At 42.8% G+C, this 22,917-nt stretch overlaps 1 protein-coding gene across 5 annotated transcripts in view; it reads left to right on the top strand.

The window, feature by feature from the left end:
• The window catches only part of BCAS3 (BCAS3 microtubule associated cell migration factor), a 1,718,074-nt gene that overhangs the window by 95,065 nt on the left and 1,600,092 nt on the right, over positions 1-22,917 (top strand). For all 5 annotated transcript variants that reach the window (XM_069757219.1, XM_069757222.1, XM_069757218.1 and 2 more), the window contains one exon: positions 5,230-5,311. In XM_069757219.1, coding sequence (XP_069613320.1) covers positions 5,230-5,311 — 82 coding nt within the window. The remainder of the gene's footprint in view (positions 1-5,229; positions 5,312-22,917) is intronic.

Raw genomic sequence — 22,917 nt, 5'->3', positions numbered from 1 at the left:
TGCAGTGCTTTTCATTCATTCAAATGAATGGGAAAAAGCACATTAGAGCAATGTATCAAAAATGCGACAAAACACACTTATTTTACGCAGCATTTTTCCTAACAATCCAGTATTTGCAACAGATTTGTCTCCTTCAAACACTGAACTGCTTCCTGTCCTGGCCGCACCTTCTACTGTATGAGCGGTCACGTGGGGACGCTCATTTACAGTAATGAATATGCGGCTCCACCCCTATGGGAGGTGGAGCTGCATATTCATGATTGTAATTGGCGGCCCCACGTGACCGCTCATACAGTAGAAGGTGCGGCCAGGACAGGAAGCAGCGCCAGCCAGCGAGGGAGCCGGGTGAGTATTTTAATAACAGCGGGGGGGAGCACAGGGGGTGGGAGGGGGGTGTTCACATGCAGCTTTATTTTAAACACGATTATTCATATCTTCTCTACAGCAAACGCTGCTGCAGGGAAGATATGAATCGCGGCTTCAGCACCAGTGGGGGGGACAGCGCTTACAGTAGCGCTGTCTCCTGCACGGCACACGGACAACGTCCGTGTGCGGTACATGTTTTACACGGACCCATTGACTTTAATGGGTCCGTGTAATCCGTGCGCTCCCACGAACACTGACATGTCTCCGTGTTTGGCACACAGAGACACGGTCCGCAAAAAATGAATGACATCTGCACAGATGCATTGATTTCACTGTGTCTACCTGTGTCAGTGGCTCCGGTAGGTGAGGAAACTGTCACCTCACGTACCGGAGCCACTGACGTGTGAAACCGGCCTTATAGAAATCTGATGCACATTGTCCTTTTTCTTAGCACAGCATAGACTGACTTGTGGTGCATGTTTGAAATCTGCAACATTCCAATCTCTCTTGTGGGTACACTGAGTTTTTTGTTAGGATTTTCCCCATAGAACTGCATTTAGATGCAGAATATCCGCAGGAGAAAAAAAAAACTCATATCTCTTTTGTATGTTTTATTAAAGAAAAAAAAAACATGACACAGCAAGAGACAATAATCGCAGGGTCAAAAACACTATCAAAACACTTGAAAAAACACTCAACGGAGTAGTGAAAAAATGCAAGTAACCTAATTTACCTAAGCCTATGTTTTTTTTTGTTTTGTTTTTTAGAGCTTTTTTTCTGCATCAAAAGCTGCTCAGGAAAGAAGCTGCCCCCCCAAAAAAAATATTGCATTTTGCATGCTTTTTTTCCCCTGTGTTTTTGTCATACTACATTTGTCTTTTGTGTATGATAGTAAAGTTTACTGCAAAAAAAATATCATTCTATTTACGGTAATCAGGTTTTGGTACAAAACAATGCTGCAAAACCTGCATTTTTTTGGTGTGGATTTTCAGCAGTTTTTCACCATCCATTGCTTTTAATGGGTGAAAAACGCTGAATAAAGTGGCATACTCTATTGCGCAAAAAAAAAACATGCAAAGCACGAAATACTGATGACAGAAAAATAATGTGTGTGCATCAGATTTCTGAAATCTCATAGAATTTGCTGATGCTGTAAAACGCAGCTGAAACTTTGCATTAAAAAGATGTGGAAAAACCGTCTAATGTGAACATAGCCTAATAGGTGCAGAAAATCTGCAACGTGAAAAACTTATCGTGGAAACGTAGCATTACTGCCTGCTAAATCGAGGAAAGTGGAGTCTGCTAACTGAAATGTAATTTCAGTGTAGTTATGTTATAGAGCAATAGATATATTGTGGCGGTCTCTTGGGAATTAACCCCTTTCTTGCATTTCCAGTATGGGAATGACCTTCATTATAATTATGAAGCAACTAAAACAAAACAGGTTTGATTTAACAGAATTCTAATCTATAGCTGTCTCCAACGAGGCATGCACAGATCCCATCACTTCATTACTGGCAGATGGAGCTGTTGTTTCATATATAGAAGGAATCATTTAGCAGTAAACTAATGCTTAGGCTAAATCTGGATGGACAAATTATCTGAAGGCTGTGATGATAAAAAAAAGCATAATGTACAAAGTATAATGAGTACATAACTGATCAAGATTAAATGTGGAGCCTGCTCAGGGGTATTTACACATTGCAATCCTGAAATAATTGTCCCCTAGTAATGATATCTGGTCTCAGACAGACATGTCCCTTTTTACTATGCAGTCCTGAAAATCAGCTTGGAATGTAAAGCAAAGATCTAACAAACGTATAGCAGACACATTTATTTGTTCTAAAATAGGCATCAATAGGAGACCTGAAAAAAAGGCAATGACAAGTGAGGGTTATTGTGTATTCAGGCCCAAAATGGACACCTGTGATCCCTCTTTCTGAAAGGAATAAGTAGAAATAATTTTAAACTTCAGCTAGGGTCTGCTTCTCCTGAATGTATCAGCAGCCAAGAGTTGGAGCGATAGATAGTAAATAGAGATGATCGAATATACTCGTTACTCGAGATTTCCTGAGCACGCTCGGTGTGTCCTCCGAGTATTTTTTAGTGCTCGGAGATTTAGCGCGTGGCGGTCACATGAGCGGCACGCAACCAATCAGAAGCCGCGACGTCATTCTCATTCACTAAACTCCTAATTCTAGGAATTTAGGACCTGCGAATGACGTCACGGCATCTGATTGGTCGCGTGGCGGTCACATGAGCGGCACGCGACCAATCAGAAGCCGCGACGTCATTCGCAGGCCCTAAATGCGCTCATTTTAAACAAAGAAGCCTGCCGGTTACCAGCGTGATGTCCAGGGGCCGCCGGAGAGGTGAATATATCAATATTTTTTATTTTAATTCTTTATTGTACACATTCCTATGGATCCGATACCCGATACCACAAAAGTATCGGATCTCGGTATCGGAATTCCGATACCGCAAGTATCGGCCGATACCCGATACTTGCGGTATCGGAATGCTCAACACTACTGGTGATACATTCAGGAGAAGCAGACCCTAGCTGAAGTTTAAAATTATTTCTACTTATTCCTTTCACCCCGGTGTGGGGTCTGTCCCATTTTTGACAACCTGTCTTGCTAAAGCTCAGAGCTGGGGGCTGGTATGCTCAGGTTGGTAAGGGGCCATTGATATAGGCCCCCCAGCCTAAAAACAGCAGCCCGCAGCTGTCCAGAAAAGGCAAATCTATTAAATGCATTCTGGCGCTTTGTCCGACTCTTCCTACTTGCCCTGTAGTGGTGGCAAGTGGGGTTCATATTTGTGGGGTTGATGTCACCTTCGTATTCTCTGGTGACATCAAGCGAATTCTCAGGTGACATCAAGCCCATGGCTTAGTAATGGAGAGGTGTCTATAAGACACCTCTCCATTACTAATCCTATAGTTATATGTAAATAAAGATGCAGCCAGAATAAAGTCCTTTAATTGAAAAAACGACACAGGCTCCTTTATAAATCTCAATTAAACCATACATACGACCTCGCCTAATTACACCGAAGCCCTCGATCTCCTGTAATAAAAGTAAAATGAAAAAACAATATACCATACCTGTCCATTGTTCTTGGATATCTTTTTCCTTTACTAGAAATACACGGACGTGTGAAACTGGCTTAAGTCAGTGGGAAAAGTCAAAATATGCCAGGAAGACGACCAGATCTATTTGGAACATTTTGCCATCGATTTTGCTTAAAAAACTGGTAGCGGTTTGTTACTTATTCAATGGAGTGAAAAAAACACCCAGTAAAAGACAGTAAAAAAGGCTTCACTAAATTCAGAGGGAAAATACTACAAAAAAAAAAAATCTGAAAAACACTCAGGAAATGACTGAAAAAAAACAACACAAAAGACACTTTTGGAAAAAAAACAACAACTTCAGAGTGAGAGCAATGACTTTAATTGGAAAAACGTTATGATGCATTATTTCTCCATAAACTGGAATGTGCTTATTTCGACACATACAATTGCTATAAAGCCATCTCACTTAACTAGTGAACTGTACATTTATAGGAAAATTACCGTACTTCCTTGTTCTGTGAGCTAATACATTAATAGGATGGATTTTTATAGTTTTTTTTTCACCCCCTCCGTAAGCAAATCATCTTTGCTCTTCTGGGTTTCAAAGTCCAAATCAACATCCCTGTTTCTCCCAAGGACTATTTTATTCTAACTTACTTTTATGCTTTGAGTTATTATTCAATTGATAAATTCATTCTTTTGGCTTTTCATCATATAACCTAAAATACAAATGGTTCCGGTTTTATATAGATACACAGTATATATATATATATATAAATATATATATATATATATATATATATATATATATATATATATATATATATATATATATATATGTTACAGAATAGTGGATGGGATTTGAAGAAATCCCATCTCCACTATGCGTGCATCGGCACCCACGGCTTCCCTGCGGAGACGCACATGCGGCGCGTCTTTCCAGACCGCAGTATGTCAATTTATCTTCCGGAGACTCTCAGTCTCCACAAGATAAATGTCCCCGTCCAATGTATAGGATACGGTGATTCAGCACGGTTCAATGAACACATGCGGAATCATCTGCGTTAAAAAGATGGCAGCGCTTTGGGCAGAGCGGACATGTGTTGCTTCCAATGCGCTGTGGGAACACACCCACATATATTTTTAGTGCAAGGAAATGCTAATGTTTCTTTTTGTTACGAGGAATATGAATGCTGATAGCTTATTTTACTCTTTTGAAAAAATAACTAAATGGCCATCAAAAGTGTGCATATATGATGTTTAAAGGGGTTGTCCACTACTCACACAACTCCTTCTGAATCCCTACGTTACTTCCTAATATTATTATACCTGTACTCACCTCCAGTGCTAATGTCGTTCCAGTGGTGTGAGCACTTGCTCTCCTGGTGATCCCTGTGGCCAGTCAGCCCTAGCCTCACTTACCCTGCCTTCAAATGAATCACATACATGTGGAGGACGTGAGAGAGCAACAGCAGTTCTCACTTCCTCTGGATTTCAATTTCATAAGAAAGGTGAGTGAAGCCAGCGCTGATTGGCACAGCACTCATGTGACATAACAATGGCATGTGATCTCTGGAAGAGCTGATGCCAACACCGCAGGAACGGCGCCGGCACCAGAGGGGAGTACAAGTGTTGTTATTTTGCAAGGGGGAAAGATTAAGAAGGGGTTGTCCGAGCAGTGGACAATCATGTTAATAATTTTAATATATATTTTAGCATATGTTATTGTTGTGAACCAAACACTCTTGGTTTTTATTCACTTTCTTTATATTGATTTTACTTTTTTATAGGTTAGCGGAGAAGCTCAGGAGTTGTTCTCAGTCCGCCATGGTCCAGTCCGGTCTGCCCGAATCTTGCCATCTCCTCAGATTAGTAAGTCTAAAAATTGTATTCGCTTTACCTACCTTTGCATTTTGTTCGTAATTTAGCTAATAGTTTTATTTTTATATTTGGTTTAAATTACACAGATGGAAAGTACCGTAAGTTTTGCTACATTTTAAGAAATGACCTGCTTGCTCATGTGTAAAACTTTTCACTTTATTAGATTTGGATCAATGTAAAATGAACAAGTACTTTTATTTTAGATGGTGTAAAAAGTTTACACACCGTTTTTTTTTTTTAAATCAAGTTTTGTGTTTCAGTCGTTTTACATTAGCCAACCATTGCTGATTGGTAAACATTTGCCTATCATTACACGTTTAACCCCTTCATGACTGGAGCTTTTTTCGGTTTTGCGTTTTTCACTCCCCTCCTTCCCAGAGCCATAACTTTTTTATTTTTCCATCAATATGGCCATGTGAGGGCTTATTTTTTGTGGGACGAGTTGTACTTTTGAACGACATCATTGGTTTTACCATGTCTTCTACTAGAAAACAGGAATAAATTTTCAAGTGCGGTGAAATTTCAAAAAAAGTGCAATCCCACACTTGTTTTTTGTTTGGCTTTTTTGGTAGGTTCAATAAATGGTAAAACTGACCTGCCATTATGATTCTCCAGGTCATTATGAGTTCATAGACACCAAAAATGTCTAGGTTCTTTTTTTATCTAAGTGGTGAAAACAAAATTCAAAACTTTGCTAAATAAAAAAAGAATAAAAAAATAAATTTTCCGATACGTCTCCATTTTTTGTGATTTCGGGTTGGGTGAGGGCTTATTTTTTGCGTGCTGAGTTTTTAATGATACCATTTTGGTGCAGATGCGATCTTTTGATCGCCCGTTATTGCATTTAATGCAATGTCGCTGCGACCAAAGAAACTTAATTCTGGTGTTTTGACTTTTTCTCACTACGCCGTTTAGCGATCAGGTAAATGCTTTTTTTTTGTTGATAGATCGTGATTCTGAATGCGCTGATCCCAAAAAAGTTTGATTGATTTTATTTTTATTGTTTTATTTTGAATGGGGGCGAAAGGGGGGTGATTTGAACTTTTATATTTTTTATATTTTTAAACTTTTTTTTTTTTTACTTTTGCCATGCTTTAATAGTCTCCATAGGAGACTAGAAGCTGGCACAACTCAATTGGCTCTGCTACATAGAGGTGATGGTCAGATCGCCTCTATGTAGTAGAATTGTTGAGTTGCTATGAGCTCCGACCACTGGGTAGTGCTCACAGCAATTCGGCACTGACAACCATAGGGGTCTCAAGGAGACCTCAGGTTGTCGATGCCGATGAACCGATGACCCCCGATCACGTGACCCCCGATCACGATTCCACCTGCGCCTATTACGGGCACATGCTAGCTGTTCAAAACAGCTGACATGTCCTGGCTTTGAGATGGGCTCACCGCCGGAGCCCACATCAAAGCGAGGAATACTGAAATCGGCGTACTAGTATGTCCAATTTCAGTAAGGGGTTAATAACCTGTTTACACAGGCAGACTGTGGTAAACGATGCACACTGTATGTCCCGTTCTCCCTAGTATATTGTTCAGTGTTCATAGGCTGCCATTGTTGACGGCATTGTTATCTTTTATGCTGCACAACAGATAACTTTACCTGATTAATGATCATTTTGCTCGATCATCGGGTGATCAGTAGACTGTTTTACAGTGAAAGATTATAATGAAGCAAGTGCTCTTAAAGAGGTTGTCCACTACTAGGACAATCCCTTCTTGATCTAAATGTCTGGCCCTGATAAAATAAAAAAGCTTATACTTGCCTCCCTTGCCGGCTCTGTTCCAGCGTTGTTGGCACTCGCTCTCCCTGGGGCTCTTGTGCGGTTTTATGAAACGTGAGCTCGGTGCCCAATCAGCAACAGCTTCATTGTCCCCGCCTTTGTACAAATTGAACATGAAGAGTAAGTCTGACTGCAGCTGATCGCTGGCTTCCTCTTTATGTTCATTTCGACAGAAGGCAGTGACAGTAATGCCAGCGCTGATTGGGCACCATGCACCACGTGTCTTACAACAGCACGAGAGCCCCGGAACCGCAAGTGCCGACACCGCTGGAACGGCACCAGCACGGCAGGTGAGTGTAAGTTTTTTTATTTTATCGGGGTCATACATTTAGATCACAAAGGGTTCATCCTAGTAGTGGACAACCCCCTTGTTTACAATGATTTTTCAACATAAATGCAGCTTAATTTACAATAGAGAGATAAATAATAATCCATGAAGTGCTGTGGAAATACTACACTAATTGGTCATGTACTCAAACAGGAGAAAAATACAAGCTCTACTGGGTATATATATAAAATATAACAAAGTTTATTTGGAAATACACAAAATATACATATAATAATGTAGGAAGAGCATATAAAAACAACACATGTGCAGAGGATAACACACCAGGGTCGACAGGACCCGCCGAAACCCTAGTCCATATGTGCCCCACAGTAATCAACTCCTAAAGTGCATGTGCAAAAGGATAATGGGACACTAGTAAGTGTACCTGCCGGGTAAAGTATGGAGCAACCCTCCCCAAAGAAACTATAAGTAAATCCCCATAGTGGGGTAGTAATGATCTCAGGGGGTCGGCAGGTGCTTACCGTTGGCTGGGGTGGACGGGTCCTGGGCTGGGTGTGTGGAAAAAGCCTCCACTATGGGGATTTACTTATAGTTTCTTTGGGGAGGGTTGCTCCATACTTTACCCGGCAGGTACACTTACTAGTGTCCCATTATCCTTTTGCACATGCACTTTAGGAGTTGATTACTGTGGGGCACATATGGACTAGGGTTTCGGCGGGTCCTGGCGACCCTGGTGTGTTATCCTCTGCACATGTGTTGTTTTTATATGCCCTTCCTACATTATTATATGTATATTTTGTGTATTTCCAAATAAACTTTGTTATATTTTATATATATACCCAGTAGAGCTCGTATTTTTCTCCTGTTTGAGTATGTGACTTTGAGTGGGTATACTCTTGGCGCTTTTTGGGCTACTTTGTGCCCTCCCTACTGACGGGAATATGTCAGTGAGATTCTTGTGGCTACTAATTGGTCATGCTGGTAGATTTTGCCTGTGAATCTAGTTACTAAACTTACTCAATTTAACCAACGCCATAAATTATTTTACCTTTGCATCTCAGAAAGGTCCTGAATTATTGCTGACATTGTAATCCAGAGCTGTATTCACAATTCTGCTAGGTTCAGAGCTAAAATCCACCAGCAGAACCAGCTGGTGTTGTATCTGCCAGAACTTCTCTTAGGCTGTGTGCACACGATGCAGATTTGGTGCAGAAAAATCTGCTGCAGTTCTGCACTAAATCTGCATCTCCTGGCAGAATCTGCAGGTGCGTTTTTTATGCGTTTTTGATGCGTTTTTTTAGCACAAATCTGCATAAAAAACGCATCAAAAACGCACCTGCAGATTTCTATTATGGAGGGGTGCAGAAACGCTGCAGAACTGCACAAAAGAAGTGACAGGCACTTCTTTGAAATCTGCAGCGTTTCTGCGCAGATTTTTCTGCACCATGTGCACAGCTTTTTTTTTTCACATTGATTTACATTGTACTGTGATCACAGTGCAGTTCTGCAGCGTTTCTGCTGCAGAAAAATCTGCTGCAGTTCTGCACTAAATCTGCATCGTGTGCACATACCCTTAACAAATTTTTGTTTACAATCAAATCTCTGAGACATATAGATTAATTTTTATATATTTCTCTTAATTCATTAGTTTGACTGCCTACCTCATAAATTTGACATCAATAATATCAGTGGAGATGGTTTCAAATTACTGGCTGACATTTTGTCCTATGGCGGGATGTTATAGCAATATTTGTATGATTACTGTTATTTTCATATTTTCACAGAAATGTTATTATAGCTATTCACCCCTGACATTTTTCAGAACGTTTTTCAATATATGTAATTCATAAATAGTAGACTTTTAAAACACTACAAAAATAATTAGGATAGAAAAAATTGGTTTATATAATTTTTTTTGGTGTAAAAACATCTAAAAATTATAATTGCTTGACACAAGTCCTACCTGAGGTTTAAATTCTTCTTGTTACTTCAGTTTTGGTTGTGAGCTAAACTTAAAGTCCGAATCTAAGGGAATCCACAAGTTGATTTTCTGGAATAGTGTCTATTACTAGAGGATGAGATGTGAAATGATGTATGAAAGCAGAAGGTATTGTCTAACTGGCAGTAGGTCTGGGTTGAATAAGTTCTTTCATCACAGGTAGAGGCAAGATGGTCAGCGCAGGCTGCAGATAGAAGATGATGGTCAGAAAACTAGCAAGAGTAGCAAATATTAAAATATATAGTAGTACATAACAAGAACCTTTTTTCTCAGGAAGTAAATACTCAGAGAAATTACCTTGAAAATTAGTAGGGTGGATAGACATTGTGAAAAAAGGTTTTTTTTTTTGTGGAAGAACTCCTTTAAACCCTTTGTCCTGATCCCTGTTTTCACCCTCCTGACCAGGCAAAATTTTACAATTCTGACCAGTGTTACTTTATGTGGTAATAATTCTGGAACTCTTCAACGAATCCCAGTGATTCGGAGTTTGTTTTTTCATGACAAATTATACTTGATTTTAGTGGTAAATGCTCCAGGTGATGCTCCAGGACGCAGGCAGGGATGAATGGGGGCACCGATGTCTGGCGCGCTGCTGCGGAGATCTTGTGCTACTGCCAGGTGTCTCCGGGTGCCTGGCGGTTGCTGGCCATTGCTACGGGTGTCATCGGTGCCCAGCTGAGCTGCGTGCGTGTCCTGGGCTCTGCCGACATTTTTAGCACAAAAATGTTACTTTAGCCCCTGATTTTACATTGTTTTACATTTACTCTGGGAAAATGGGAAAATGGCACCAAAATTTGTCACACATCTTCTGCTGAACATGGCAATACCCCATGTGGGGCTGTACAGAACTGCTTAGCCACACGGCGAGACTCGGGAGGGAAGGGGCTATTTGACTCTTGGAGATCAAATTATCATCAAATAGTTTGCGGACTCTTTATACAGAGCTCCTAAGTGCCAAAAGAGTAGAATCAAACCCTCAAGTGTAGTGATGATCTTGACTCCATGGGTGTTTGCCAGAAACAAGCAGCAGTGAATGTTGTGAGTGAAAATTGCAAATCTCACATTGTAGGGCCGATACAGTGGGTACGGAAAGTATTCAGACCTTTTTAAATTTTTCACTCTTTGTTTCATTTCATCAATTTGATAAATTGAAAAAAGTTCTTTTTCTCTAGTCACCTTCCACGACGGGATATGGAGGTTGTCTCTTTGCCCTAATGGGGAACAGGAAACACAAGAGAGGTTAAAAGCACCTCCCACCTCCCACTCACCAGTGTCTTTCCTGTTCCCCATGGGACAGGGAGAGGTTCCCATATGCTGTAGTGGCCGGTGACTACAGTCATTCTTTCAGGTCTTACCTGTTTTCAGCCGGGCAGCTGGGGTCGCCTCATGCCTCTCCGTGTGCTGCTCCCGTCGTCCTGCTTGTCAGGTACCTCAGGACCCTTCCCGGCCTTCCTGCGCCCCCGCGAGGGTAAAGCAGGCCGGGATCCCCAGCCGGGATCCTCTCTGAGCTTCCCGGCTTCCTCCCTCCATGCTGCTCGGTTCGGCGTGCCGGAAGTGACGTCAGCGGTCGCGCGCGCGTCACTTCCGGTTTTCGTATCTCCCTGAAGCCGGCACTTCCGGGTTTCGCCGGCGGCGGTGTCGGTGCTATGGCGTCCCACACGTGGATCCTGGAGGAGGAGGAGGGGAAATCCTATCGCTGGAGGCAGGTGCTAGGAGACCTACTCCATAAAAGCCTGCTGAATCACCACTGAAGGTAAGACTATAATCTCTTCAGTATGGATGGTTCTTTGTGCCCTGCATCTGCAGAGCCCAGCGCTGCCCCTGCTTCTGTGAGTATGCAGGGACTGGATCCGGGAGGTAGTTTACTTAGGGGTAGCTCCTCATTCTTCTCTCCCTCTCTGTTTCAGGGAGAAAAGTCTGCCCCTAGAGCTACTATTAGGAAGAAGTGTCCGGTCTGTTCTGCAAAGCTCCCTCCTACCTGGGATAAAAAACTCTGTCAGTCATGCACTGACAGGATAGTAAAAGCCGAGCAACCATCCCTTCTAGATGAGATACGCTCTCTTGTTAAACAGGAGGTACAATCTTCCTTAGCAGCCTTCACACCTCCACCCCCGCCTCCGCCACCACATTCCCCAGCTAAGAAGAGGAAGATTCAGGTCGTAGAATCTGATTCGAATTCAGACCACTCTTTTTCTTCATCTGCTGGCTGGGAAGATCCAGCATCCCCTAAGGCTGAGGTCAGGAAATACCTCTTCTCCTCGGATTATATTGAGGACCTGGAGTCTGGATCAGCAAACATTCAACTTACTGGTAAACAGATGGGGTCTCCCGGAGGTCGACCTCTTTGCTTCTCACCTAAATGCGAAAGTAGAAACATTTTTTTCCCTGGATCCAAGAGGAAATCCCAGAGCAGTAGACGCCTTAGTTCAAGATTGGCACTTTCATCTGGCTTATGCATTTCCGCCCATCCCGATTCTTGCAAAGGTGCTACGAAAAATTCGGATAGAAAAGACTCCAACTATTTTGGTTGCTCCATTTTGGCCCAAGAGAAGTTGGTTCAACCTGATTATCCAACTACAGGTGGACGGACCGGTAATGTTACCGATAAAGGTCAATCTCCTTTCTCAGGGCCCAGTTCTTCACTCGGACCTTCAGAGGTGGAATTTAGCGGCGTGGTTTCTGAAGCCAATGTGCTGAGAGCGAAAGGGTCATCAAACCCTGTTATAGCTACTCTACAAAAATCCAGAAAACCGGTAACAAATGCTATTTATAATAAAATCTGGAAAAAATTTTCATCTTTTTGTCTGCCTAACCCTCCAGACCCTCTCAGGCCAGATATACCTAAGATATTAGACTTTTTACAAAGAGGCCTAGAAATTGGTCTGAAACCCAGTACTCTGAAGGTCCAGGTCTCTGCGCTCAGTTCCATCTTTGATCAAGATCTAGCAGGACATCGCTGGATTAAAAGGTTCATGACCTCAGCAAACAGAATAAACCCTAGGAAGCAAGTTATAGTTCCTCCATGGGATCTCAATATTGTGCTTCAAGGCCTTACAGGTCCACCGTTTGAACCTTTGTCTACCTGTTCCCCACAAAATCTCGCCTACAAAACTGTTTTCTTGGTAGCTATAACTTCAGCTAGAAGAGTGGGTGAATTACAGGCCTTGTCTATAAGAGAACCTTATCTACTGGTTAGAGAAGATTCAATAATACTCCGTCTTGATCCCTCTTTCCTCCCAAAAGTGGTCTCTGAATTCCATCGTTCTCAAGAGATAGTGCTACCAACCTTTTGCAATAATCCTGCAAACTCTGAGGAAAGAAAATGTAATACTCTCGATGTTAGACGTATCCTGCTACATTACTTGGATCAAACCCGTGCTCTTAGAGTTGATCACAACCTTTTTGTCCACTCCTCAGGACAAAATAAGGGGAAGAAGGTAGCCAAGAGTACCATTGCTACATGGATTAAAAAAGCCATAACAGAATCTTACCTTGCTCAAAATAAACTACCTCCGGTAGGAATCAAGGCCCACTCAACTAGATCTACGTCGGTCTCCTGGGCAGAGAGCAGGCGCATCTCCAGAGCAGATCTGCAGGGCAGCTACATGGTCGTCACTCCATACCTTCTCCAAACATTATAGGTTGGATGTATTATCCAATAGAGATTTAGTCTTCGGCCGCAAGGTTCTTCAGGCCGTTGTCCCTCCCTAGTGCCAATTAGTTGGTATTCCTCCATATGCCGTCGTGGAAGGTGACTAGAGAAAATAGAATTATTCTTACCGTTAATTCGGTTTCTAGGAACCTTCCACGACGGCGCTAATTTCCCACCCTCTATACTTCCTGGATTGATTCTGGGACTCAGAAGGTAAACCAGTGCTAGGGTTTCAGTTATAAGTCACTGGTGAGTGGAAGGTGGGAGGTGCTTTTAACCTCTCTTGTGTTCCCTGTTCCCCATTAGGGCAAAGAGACAACCTCCATATGCCGTCGTGGAAGGTTCCTAGAAACCGAATTAACGGTAAGAATAATTCTATTTTTTCTCATTAATGTACACTCTGCACCCCATCTTGACTGAAAAAAACAGAAATGTAGAAATTTTTGAATATTTATTAAAAACGAAAAGCGGAAATATCACATGGTCATAAGTATTCAGACCCTTTGCTCAGACACTTATATTTAAGTCACATGCTGTCCATTTCCTTGTGTTCCTCCTTGAGATGGTTCTACTCCTTCATTGGAGTCCAACTGTGTTTAATTAAACTGATAGGACTTGATTTGGAAAGGCACACACCTGTCAATATAAGACCTCACAGCTCACAGTGCATGTCAGATCAAATGAGAATCATGAGGTCAAAGGAACTGTCCAAGGAGCTCAGAGACAGAATTGTGGCAAGGCACTGATCTGGCCATGGTTACAACAGAATTTCTGCAGTACTCAAGGTTCCTAAGAGCACAGTGGCCTCCATAATCCTTAAATGGAAGAAGTTTGGGACCACCAGAAGTCTCCCTAGACCTGGCCGTCCAGCCAAACTGAGCAATCTTGGGAGAAGAGCCTTGTGAGAGAGGTAAAGAAGAACCCCAAGATCACTGTGGCTGAGCTCCAGAGATGCAGTAGGGAGATGACAGAAAGTTCTACAAAGTCAACTATCACTGCAGTCCTCCACCATTTGGGCCTTTATGGCAGAGTGGCCCGACGGAACCCTCTCCACAGTGCAAGACATATGTAAGCCTGCATAGAGTTTGCTAGAAAAACACATGAAGGACTCCCAAACTATGAGAAATAAGATTCTCTGGTTTGATGAGACGAGGATTGACCTTTATGGTGATAATTCAAAGCTGTATGTGTGGAGAAAACCAGGCACTGCTCATCACCTGCCCAGTACAATCCCAACAGTGAAACATGGTAGTGGCAGCATCATGCTATGGGGGTGTTTTTCAGCTGCAGGGACAGGACGACTGGTTCCCATTGAAGAAAACATGAGTGCGGCCAAGTACAGTATATCCTATATGAAAACCTCTTCCAGAGTCGCCTGGACCTCAGACTTGGCCGACGGTTCACCTTCTAACAAGACAATGACCCTAAGCACACAGCTAAAATAATGAAGGAATTGCTTCAGAACAACTCTGTGACAATTCTTGACTGGCCCAGCCAGAGCCCTGACCTAAACCCAATTGAGCATCTCTGGAGAGACCTGAAAATAGCTGCCACCAAAGTTCACCACCCAACCTGACGGAACTGAAGAGGATCTGCAAGGAAGAATGGGAGAGGATTCCCAAATCCAGGTGTGAAAAACTTGTTGCATCATTCCTAAGAAGACTCATGGCTGTACTAGCTCAAAAGGGTGCTTCTACTCAATACTGAGCAAAGGGTCTGAATACTTATGACCATGTGATATTTCAGTTTTTCTTTTTTAATAAATTTGCAAAAATGTCTACATTTCTGTTTTTTTTTCAGTCAAGATGGAGTGCAAAGTGTACATTAATGAGAAAAAAATGAACTTTTTTGAATTTACCAAATGGCTGCAATGAAACAAAGAGTGAAAAGTTTAAAGATGTCTGAATACTTTTCGCACCCACTGTATATTGTGCCCAGCTCATGCTTCTGGAGACATGGATCCTGTAAATTAAGCGGGCTGTCATTCCTATAGAAATGTCAAACTTGGATGATAACTGCAGTTTAGGCACACTGTGGAGTTTGGAAGGGAGAGGGGCATTTGGATTTTAGAGTGCAGAATTCTCAGGATTTCTTTTTTGGGGGAGGAGCCATATCACTTTTCCAGAACATTTGTGCTACCGGTAACATGAACGCCCCCTATATTTCCATTGACGGATGACAGACCTGAGTGGGGACTTGATTGTTTTTGTGGATTGAGTTGAAGCTTTTATTGGCAACATTTTACTTAACATTCTGCATCACATTTATCCTGCACTCTACCATGAGCACTTACATTGTGGTTTTCATCTAAATCTCCAAATGGCATGATTCAGGTGAATATCCTGAAAGATCAATTTACTATAATGAGGCAGCAGAGTTACTTTCTACTCCTTGTGGGCTCTTTTCAGCAGTGTCCTTCTTTTCAGAGATGCACAAAAATGCGGTCGACCATTCTTTTTTGCACGCTTAAAAAGATGGACTCCGCTGGATCATAGGCCAGACCGTATCCACAGTGTCTCCATCCACCTCATTATAGTAAATCTTCAGCTGGGGGTTCCGTCTGAATCGCGTATTTCAGAGATTTCTGATCAGTGTGTGATCCGATTTTTCTCGGATGAGGAAATGATGGAAAAAAACAATTTCTCAGTTTTATCAGTTTGTGAAAATCAAATTGCACTGTCATCCGAGTGCAGTCCGATGTTTTTCACGGACTCATTGACTTGCATGACCGAGTGCAAGCGGAAAATTGCATCCAACTCAGGCATGCATAAAATCAAGCATGTGCACAACTACATTGGTCCAAGTGGAACCCATGTTTTGTTGGATCGCACTTGGACTAAAAATACGGACATGTGCACAAGCCCTAAGGATAGGTCATTAATATAAAAGGTCAGGCGAACCCCTTTAAGGACTGCTTACTTCACCCTTCACCTATTCTGCAGTGCCAAAAGATATATTATTGTACTAGCTCACACATGTCTTGGTTTATAATGGATTACTGAACAAAAGGCATAATGAAGAGCTCTAATTACATTCAAGATTGCTGTAAAAAAGAGAGATATATTCCTAACTTTTATCACCATCTGCTAAGCAGCAGGATTCAACAGAAAAGAAAAAAACTACCATCTGAAGCAATTAAATTCTTGTGAAGATCATGTCCAGAAAATGTTATTGTATAGATTTTACACAGGGATCTAAAACATAAGTCATAAGAATAACAGTGACACATAGCCACAGCCAGCCAAATGAATGTAACTAGCAGCCAAGGAAGCAAGACTTCTAAGGAACTGCAGAGCAGACCAGTACAAGCATGGGAGTGTTTTATGTTAAGGTGCATTGCCATCATAAAATATAAGGATGCTATAAATGTCTTGGCAATTTATTTACTATTCTTTGCTTGGTTGACCAGACAGGGAATTAGCAATGTTGGCTTTGGTGTGAAAGAATTTGTAATGTTAGCTGCTTTTGAGTTCTGTCCTTTCATAACTGATATAAATACATGTTTTATTGGTATTTAGTAGTTCATCTGTCCAGTCTTTTAATAACACCAGCCAATAGCAGTACATAACCTGCACCTTGCTGACGCATGAGTCTAAGTGGAGGTCTATACACTTTACTGATCCAGCCACGGGACCATCCATATGGTTTGTCAAGAGTCACTCTCATCTCATCAGTCCATCAAAACTTTGAAAAATTTGTCTTCAGATATTTCTTTGCTCAGTCTTGACATATCAGTATGTGTCTTGTTTAGTGAGGTTGAGGTTTCAGCTTAACTTACCTCGGCCGTGTATCTGAGCACTGAACACCTCTTACTTCTGGACAATCCAGGGAGGTTGCAGTTCTGGAATATGACAGCACTGGAGGATAATGGATTCCTGATTGCTTCATGTTTGATTCTTCTCAAAGCTTTGGCAGTTAATGGGTGTCTTTTTTTTCCCAACATGTTTAGTGCCACCCTTGAGTCGACTATTTGCAGCAAAACTTTTGATGGTTCTATGACCACACGCCAATATCTTAGCAATTTTAAGAGTGCCGTTTCCTCTGAAAAGTAAAAAAATATGTTAAAAACGTCTTAATCTGTTTTTTTGCCCATTTTACCTTCGGAAATCAAACTGCCTAATAATTCTGTAGACCTCGATAAAAGGGTATTGTAGCCTCATTTTCCCTCATTACACAAATACACATCACCTGATCTGCTTCACCCATTAAGTATTAAAGTTTATGCAGCTTGGAGTTGGAAAATCTGCATACAAATGATAATGGTGTAAAAGCTCAAAGTTAGGGGTGAAGATTAATACAGTTACTATCAATAAAATCGACCCACCCAAAGCTACCAGGTTTACAGAAACAGCTTTATCACGTCAGTATGGATGGCATTTTTTTTTTCATAAGTCATTATTTGAGTCACTTTTGTTGTAACCATATTCTTTCACACTTCCATCTTTTTCCACACGTCGAAATACGTCGGTTTGTGAAAAAATAGGATCCTGCAAATTTGTATGCAGGATCCTGTTTTTTCCCATTGACTTGTATTAGCGATGTATGGGCACACGTTATGTCCGTCGTGCACTGGATCCTGTGCATTTTGGCGGACCGTTGTCTGCTAAAAACATTCAAGGGAACGTTTTTCTGTACGTTGGATCCTTTGTTTCCTACTGAGCATGCCCGGCAGGAAATCTCTCTCTCTCTCCTCCCTGGGATTTTTAATTTTACCTTTCCGGACAGCGGACCCGTTGAATCACTGCATCCGTTGCACACGTTATCCACTATTTCCCAAACGTCCATCGGTACGTCGCGCCGACGCTTTGTGATGGCCGACTACCAACGGAAATGTGAAAGAAGCCTTAGGAGCAGAGATTTCCACTGTGAGACAACATGAAGGGATGCCACCATGCAGATGCTTTGTAACAATGTATGGGCTTGTTTTGAAAAAAAAAAAAACATGTTTTCCCAACCAGTAAACGAACTGATGGGAATTTATGAAATAGTGCTAGTAAGACCTGAGATACTAGCTGACATATCTGGGATCAGAAGGGCAGAGATTTTGGGTTATTGCCACCATTTATGTATTGTGGAGAAAGGGTCTAGGCATCCACTGAAACAAAGTGAAGATGATTTTGGGAAAAAGTAATGAACCCTGCAGGGAACCAGGTAGGTCCTAAGTAATATCTTGAGGGAAGATTCAGCCATGCTGACATCAGACATCATGACGGCCTTTGGTGATTTTGGTATAATCATGCCAGCGCTCAAGTGAAAATGTCCTTTGAAGACTCAGATGCTTCTCCCATCTCTGTGAAGATATTGCAGGAATGCGGAATGCAGTGACAGACGAGAGGCAGAGCAAGGGTTAACAGGTTGATTTACAGGGGAAATACTCCACGCAGGGAGGTAAAGAGTTAAACCGTGTAAGTGGCAAAACTGAAGTACGACGCTACATATATCGACAATACGGTAGCAGGGGTTACAGGAAGTCCAAACACTGCAGCTCCTGCTGCATACTCTATATCACCGGCGCGATGTCCTTACTAATGGGGTTCAGCACACAACAATACCCCGTCTTCTGGTGACAGTGGTCCGTCTCCGATACCTTCCACTGCCCCAGTCCATATTCTGTGGTGGCTAACTAACGGTGAAGGCCACAGTCCTGTACGAGCCCAGCATGGCTCTACTCACATACGCTGGCAAGGTTAGGTCACAAGTGTCTGGACCGATATTAACTAGCACAGTCAGGGTTAGCTGATGGTCACGCTCCGGTCTCTGTCAAGCAGCACTTGCGCGGTACTCACTATCCTGAAGCGACTGGCACCTGGCTTTATGGCGGTCACAGGGCAGGCACTGCCCATTTCTCTCTCTCTAGTCCCCGCTGTCGATGGCGGGCGTCAGCGGTCGCTGGTCTGTGTGGCACTGGTGCTCCTTGGACGGAGCACTCCTCTCTTTGGCTGCTGCAGCATCCGGCTTGGCTCTGCTATGTGGGCACGGCTCTGCTCTGCACGGCTCTCTCCACAGGCAACAGGGGCTCCTTCCATGCAGCCCATCGCCAGTTCAGTCCTCTCAGATGGGGGAAGCAGAGCATGCTGCTCTCCACCGGCGCCAGACTGCTCTGCGCCAGACTGCTCTGCTTCGCGTGCTTTCCTCCTCTCTTACTCCTTCGCTGCGCACCCTTATTTTGCTCTCCCTGCCCTCCTGGGACAGCAGAAAGCCCTGTCTTGCTCAGGCTTCCCTGTTGTGAATTCTGTGGCTGAATTCACTCCTGTGGTCACAAGTGGTACTGCAGCTTCTGGACTTCCTCCCTCAGGTGTTCTGGTGAGCTCGTTGGCTGCCTTGTTATTTAACTCCACCTGATTCTGTCTTCCTTGCTCCTTGTCAATGTTTCAGTGTTGGATCTGAGCTTCTGGATCTTTCCTGTGGCCTGCTGCTCTGCTTAGATAAGTGCTTCTTTGCTTTTGTTGCTGTTTTTTCTGTCCAGCTTGTCTATTCGTTTTTGCTGAAAGCTCTGAGACGCAAAGGGTGTACCGCCGTGCCGTTAGTTCGGCACGGTGGGTCTTTTTGCCCCCTTTGCGTGGTTTTTTGCTTTAGGGTTTTTTGTAGACTGCAAAGTTCTCTTTGCTATCCTCGCTCTATCTAGAATATCGGGCCTCACTTTGCTGAATCTATTTCATCCCTACGTTTTGTCTTTTCATCTTGCTAACAGTCATTATATGTGGGGGGCTGCCTTTTCCTTTGGGGTATTTCTCTGAGGCAAGTCAGGCTTGTATTTCTATCTTCAGGCTAGTCAGTTCCTCAGGCTGTGCCGAGTTGCATAGGTAGTGTCAGGCGCAATCCACAGCTGCCTTTAGTTGTGTTTAGGATAGGTTCAGGTATTGAGGTCTACAGAGATTCCACGTCTCACAGCTCGTTCTATTGTTTTTGGGTTATTGTCAGATCACTGTATGTGCTCTGATTACTGCACACTGTGTTACTGGATTGCCGGCATAACAGTACAAGGAGCCAAAACTAATGATTCTCAATAGAGGGAAAAAAGAAGTTCTGACATCATTTTTTTTTCTCAGCTCTGTGTTCAGTCTTTTTTTTCCCCCTAGACATTAGGGTGCTTCAGGACACAGCTGTGGACATGGATATTCAGGCTCTGTGCTCTTCAATGGATAATCTCGTTATAAATGTACAAAAGATTCAAGATACAATTGATCAGAAATCTATGCTAGAACCAAGAATTCCTATTCCTGATTTGTTTTTTGGTGATAGAACTAAGTTTCTGAGCTTCAAAAATAATTGTAAGCTATTTCTGGCCTTGAAACCTCATTCTTCTGGTAATTCAGTTCAACAGGTTTTGATTATTATTTCTTTTTTGCGCGGCGACCCTCAGGACTGGGCATTTTCTCTTGCGCCAGGAGACCCTGCATTGAGTGGTGTCGATGCGTTTTTCCTGGCGCTCGGATTGCTGTACGATGAGCCTAATTCAGTGGATCAGGCTGAGAAAAATTTGCTGGCTTTGTGCCAGGGTCAGGATGATATAGAAGTATATTGTCAGAAATTTAGGAAGTGGTCAGTACTCACTCTGTGGAATGAATCTGCGCTGGCAGCTTTGTTCAGAAAGGGTCTCTCTGAGGCTCTTAAGGATGTCATGGTGGGTTTTCCTATGACTGCTGGTTTGAATGAGTCTATGTCTTTGGCCATTCAGATCGGTCGTCGCTTGCGCGAGCGTAAATCTGTGCACCATCTGGCGGTATTGTCTGAGATTAAACCTGAGCCTATGCAGTGCGATAGGACTATGACCAGAGTTGAACGGCAAGAACACAGACGTCTGAATGGGCTGTGTTTCTACTGTGGTGATTCCACTCATGCTATTTCTGATTGTCCTAAGCGCACTAAGCGGTTCGATAGGTCTGCCGTCATTGGTACTGTACAGTCCAAATTCCTTCTGTCCATTACCTTGATATGCTCTTTGTCATCGTATTCTGTCATGGCGTTTGTGGATTCAGGCGCTGCCCTGAATCTGATGGATTTGGATTATGCTAAACGTTGTGGGTTTTTCTTGGAGCCTTTGCGGTGTCCTATTCCGTTGAGAGGAATTGATGCTACACCTTTGGCCAAGAATAAACCTCAGTACTGGGCCCAGCTGACCATGTGCATGGCTCCTGCACATCAGGAAGTTATTCGCTTTCTGGTGTTGCATAATCTGCATGATGTGGTCGTGTTGGGGTTGCCATGGCTACAAACCCATAATCCAGTATTGGATTGGAACTCTGTCGGTATCCAGCTGGGGTTGTCAGGGGGTACATGGTGATGTTCCATTTTTGTCTATTTCGTCATCCACTCCTTCTGAGGTCCCAGAGTTCTTGTCTGATTATCAGGATGTATTTGAAGAGCCCAAGTCCGATGCCCTACCTCCGCATAGGGATTGTGATTGTGCTATCAATTTGATTCCTGGTAGTAAATTCCCTAAAGGTCGATTATGTAATTTATCCGTGCCTGAACACACCGCTATGCGCAGTTATGTGAAGGAATCCCTGGAGAAGGGACATATTCGCCCATCGTCATCACCACTGGGAGCAGGGTTCTTTTTTGTAGCCAAGAAGGATGGTTCGCTGAGCCCGTGTATTGATTACCGCTTTCTTAATAAGATCACTGTGACCGATAGGATACCAAAGCTCTTCAGCTCCAAGGACGTCCACCCATTTCTTCTGATACATGTTGGCACCAATGACACGGCAAGGAAGGACCTACCGACAATCTGCAAGGACTTTGAAGAGTTGGGGAAGAAAGTAAAGGAACTGGATGCACAGGTAGTTTTTTCTTCTATCCTTCCAGTAGACGGGCATGGCACCAGGAGATGGAACAGGATCCTTGATGCAAACAACTGGCTAAGACGATGGTGCAGACAACAAGGATTTGGATTCCTGGACCACGGTGTGAATTACTGGTATGATGGACTCCTCGCCAGAGACGGACTACACCTCAACAAACCTGGGAAACACACATTCGCCAGAAGACTCGCTACACTCATCAGGAGGGCGTTAAACTAGAAGAAGAGGGGACGGGAAGAAAAACATTAGACTCGAACAAAGACGACCCAGGAAAACATACTCAGAAGGGAGGTAAGAACATTTCTAAAACAATCCACAGTGAGGAGATTGGAACAAAACAAAATCCTCTAAACTGCATGCTCGCAAACGCCAGAAGCCTGACAAACAAGATGGAAGAACTAGAAGCAGAAATATCTACAGGTAACTTTGACATAGTGGGAATAACCGAGACATGGTTAGATGAAAGCTATGACTGGGCAGTTAACTTACAGGGTTACAGTCTGTTTAGAAAGGATCGTAAAAATCGGAGAGGAGGAGGGGTTTGTCTCTATGTAAAGTCTTGTCTAAAGTCCACTTTAAGGGAGGATATTAGCGAAGGGAATGAGGATGTCGAGTCCATATGGGTTGAAATTCATGGAGGGAAAAATGGTAACAAAATTCTCATTGGGGTCTGTTACAAACCCCCAAATATAACAGAAAGCATGGAAAGTCTACTTCTAAAGCAGATAGATGAAGCTGCAACCCATAATGAGGTCCTGGTTATGGGGGACTTTAACTACCCGGATATTAACTGGGAAACAGAAACCTGTGAAACCCATAAAGGCAACAGGTTTCTGCTAATAACCAAGAAAAATTATCTTTCACAATTGGTGCAGAATCCAACCAGAGGAGCAGCACTTTTAGACCTAATACTATCTAATAGACCTGACAGAATAACAAATCTGCAGGTGGTTGGGCATTTAGGAAATAGCGACCACAATATTGTGCAGTTTCTCCTGTCTTTCACTAGGGGGACTTGTCAGGGAGTCACAAAAACATTGAACTTTAGGAAGGCAAAGTT

The sequence above is a fragment of the Ranitomeya imitator genome, chromosome 3 (assembly GCF_032444005.1).
Source record: "Ranitomeya imitator isolate aRanImi1 chromosome 3, aRanImi1.pri, whole genome shotgun sequence".
Lineage (NCBI taxonomy): Eukaryota > Metazoa > Chordata > Amphibia > Anura > Dendrobatidae > Ranitomeya > Ranitomeya imitator.
Note: the sequence above shows the minus strand (reverse complement) of the source record. Positions and strands in the feature narration are given on the sequence as shown.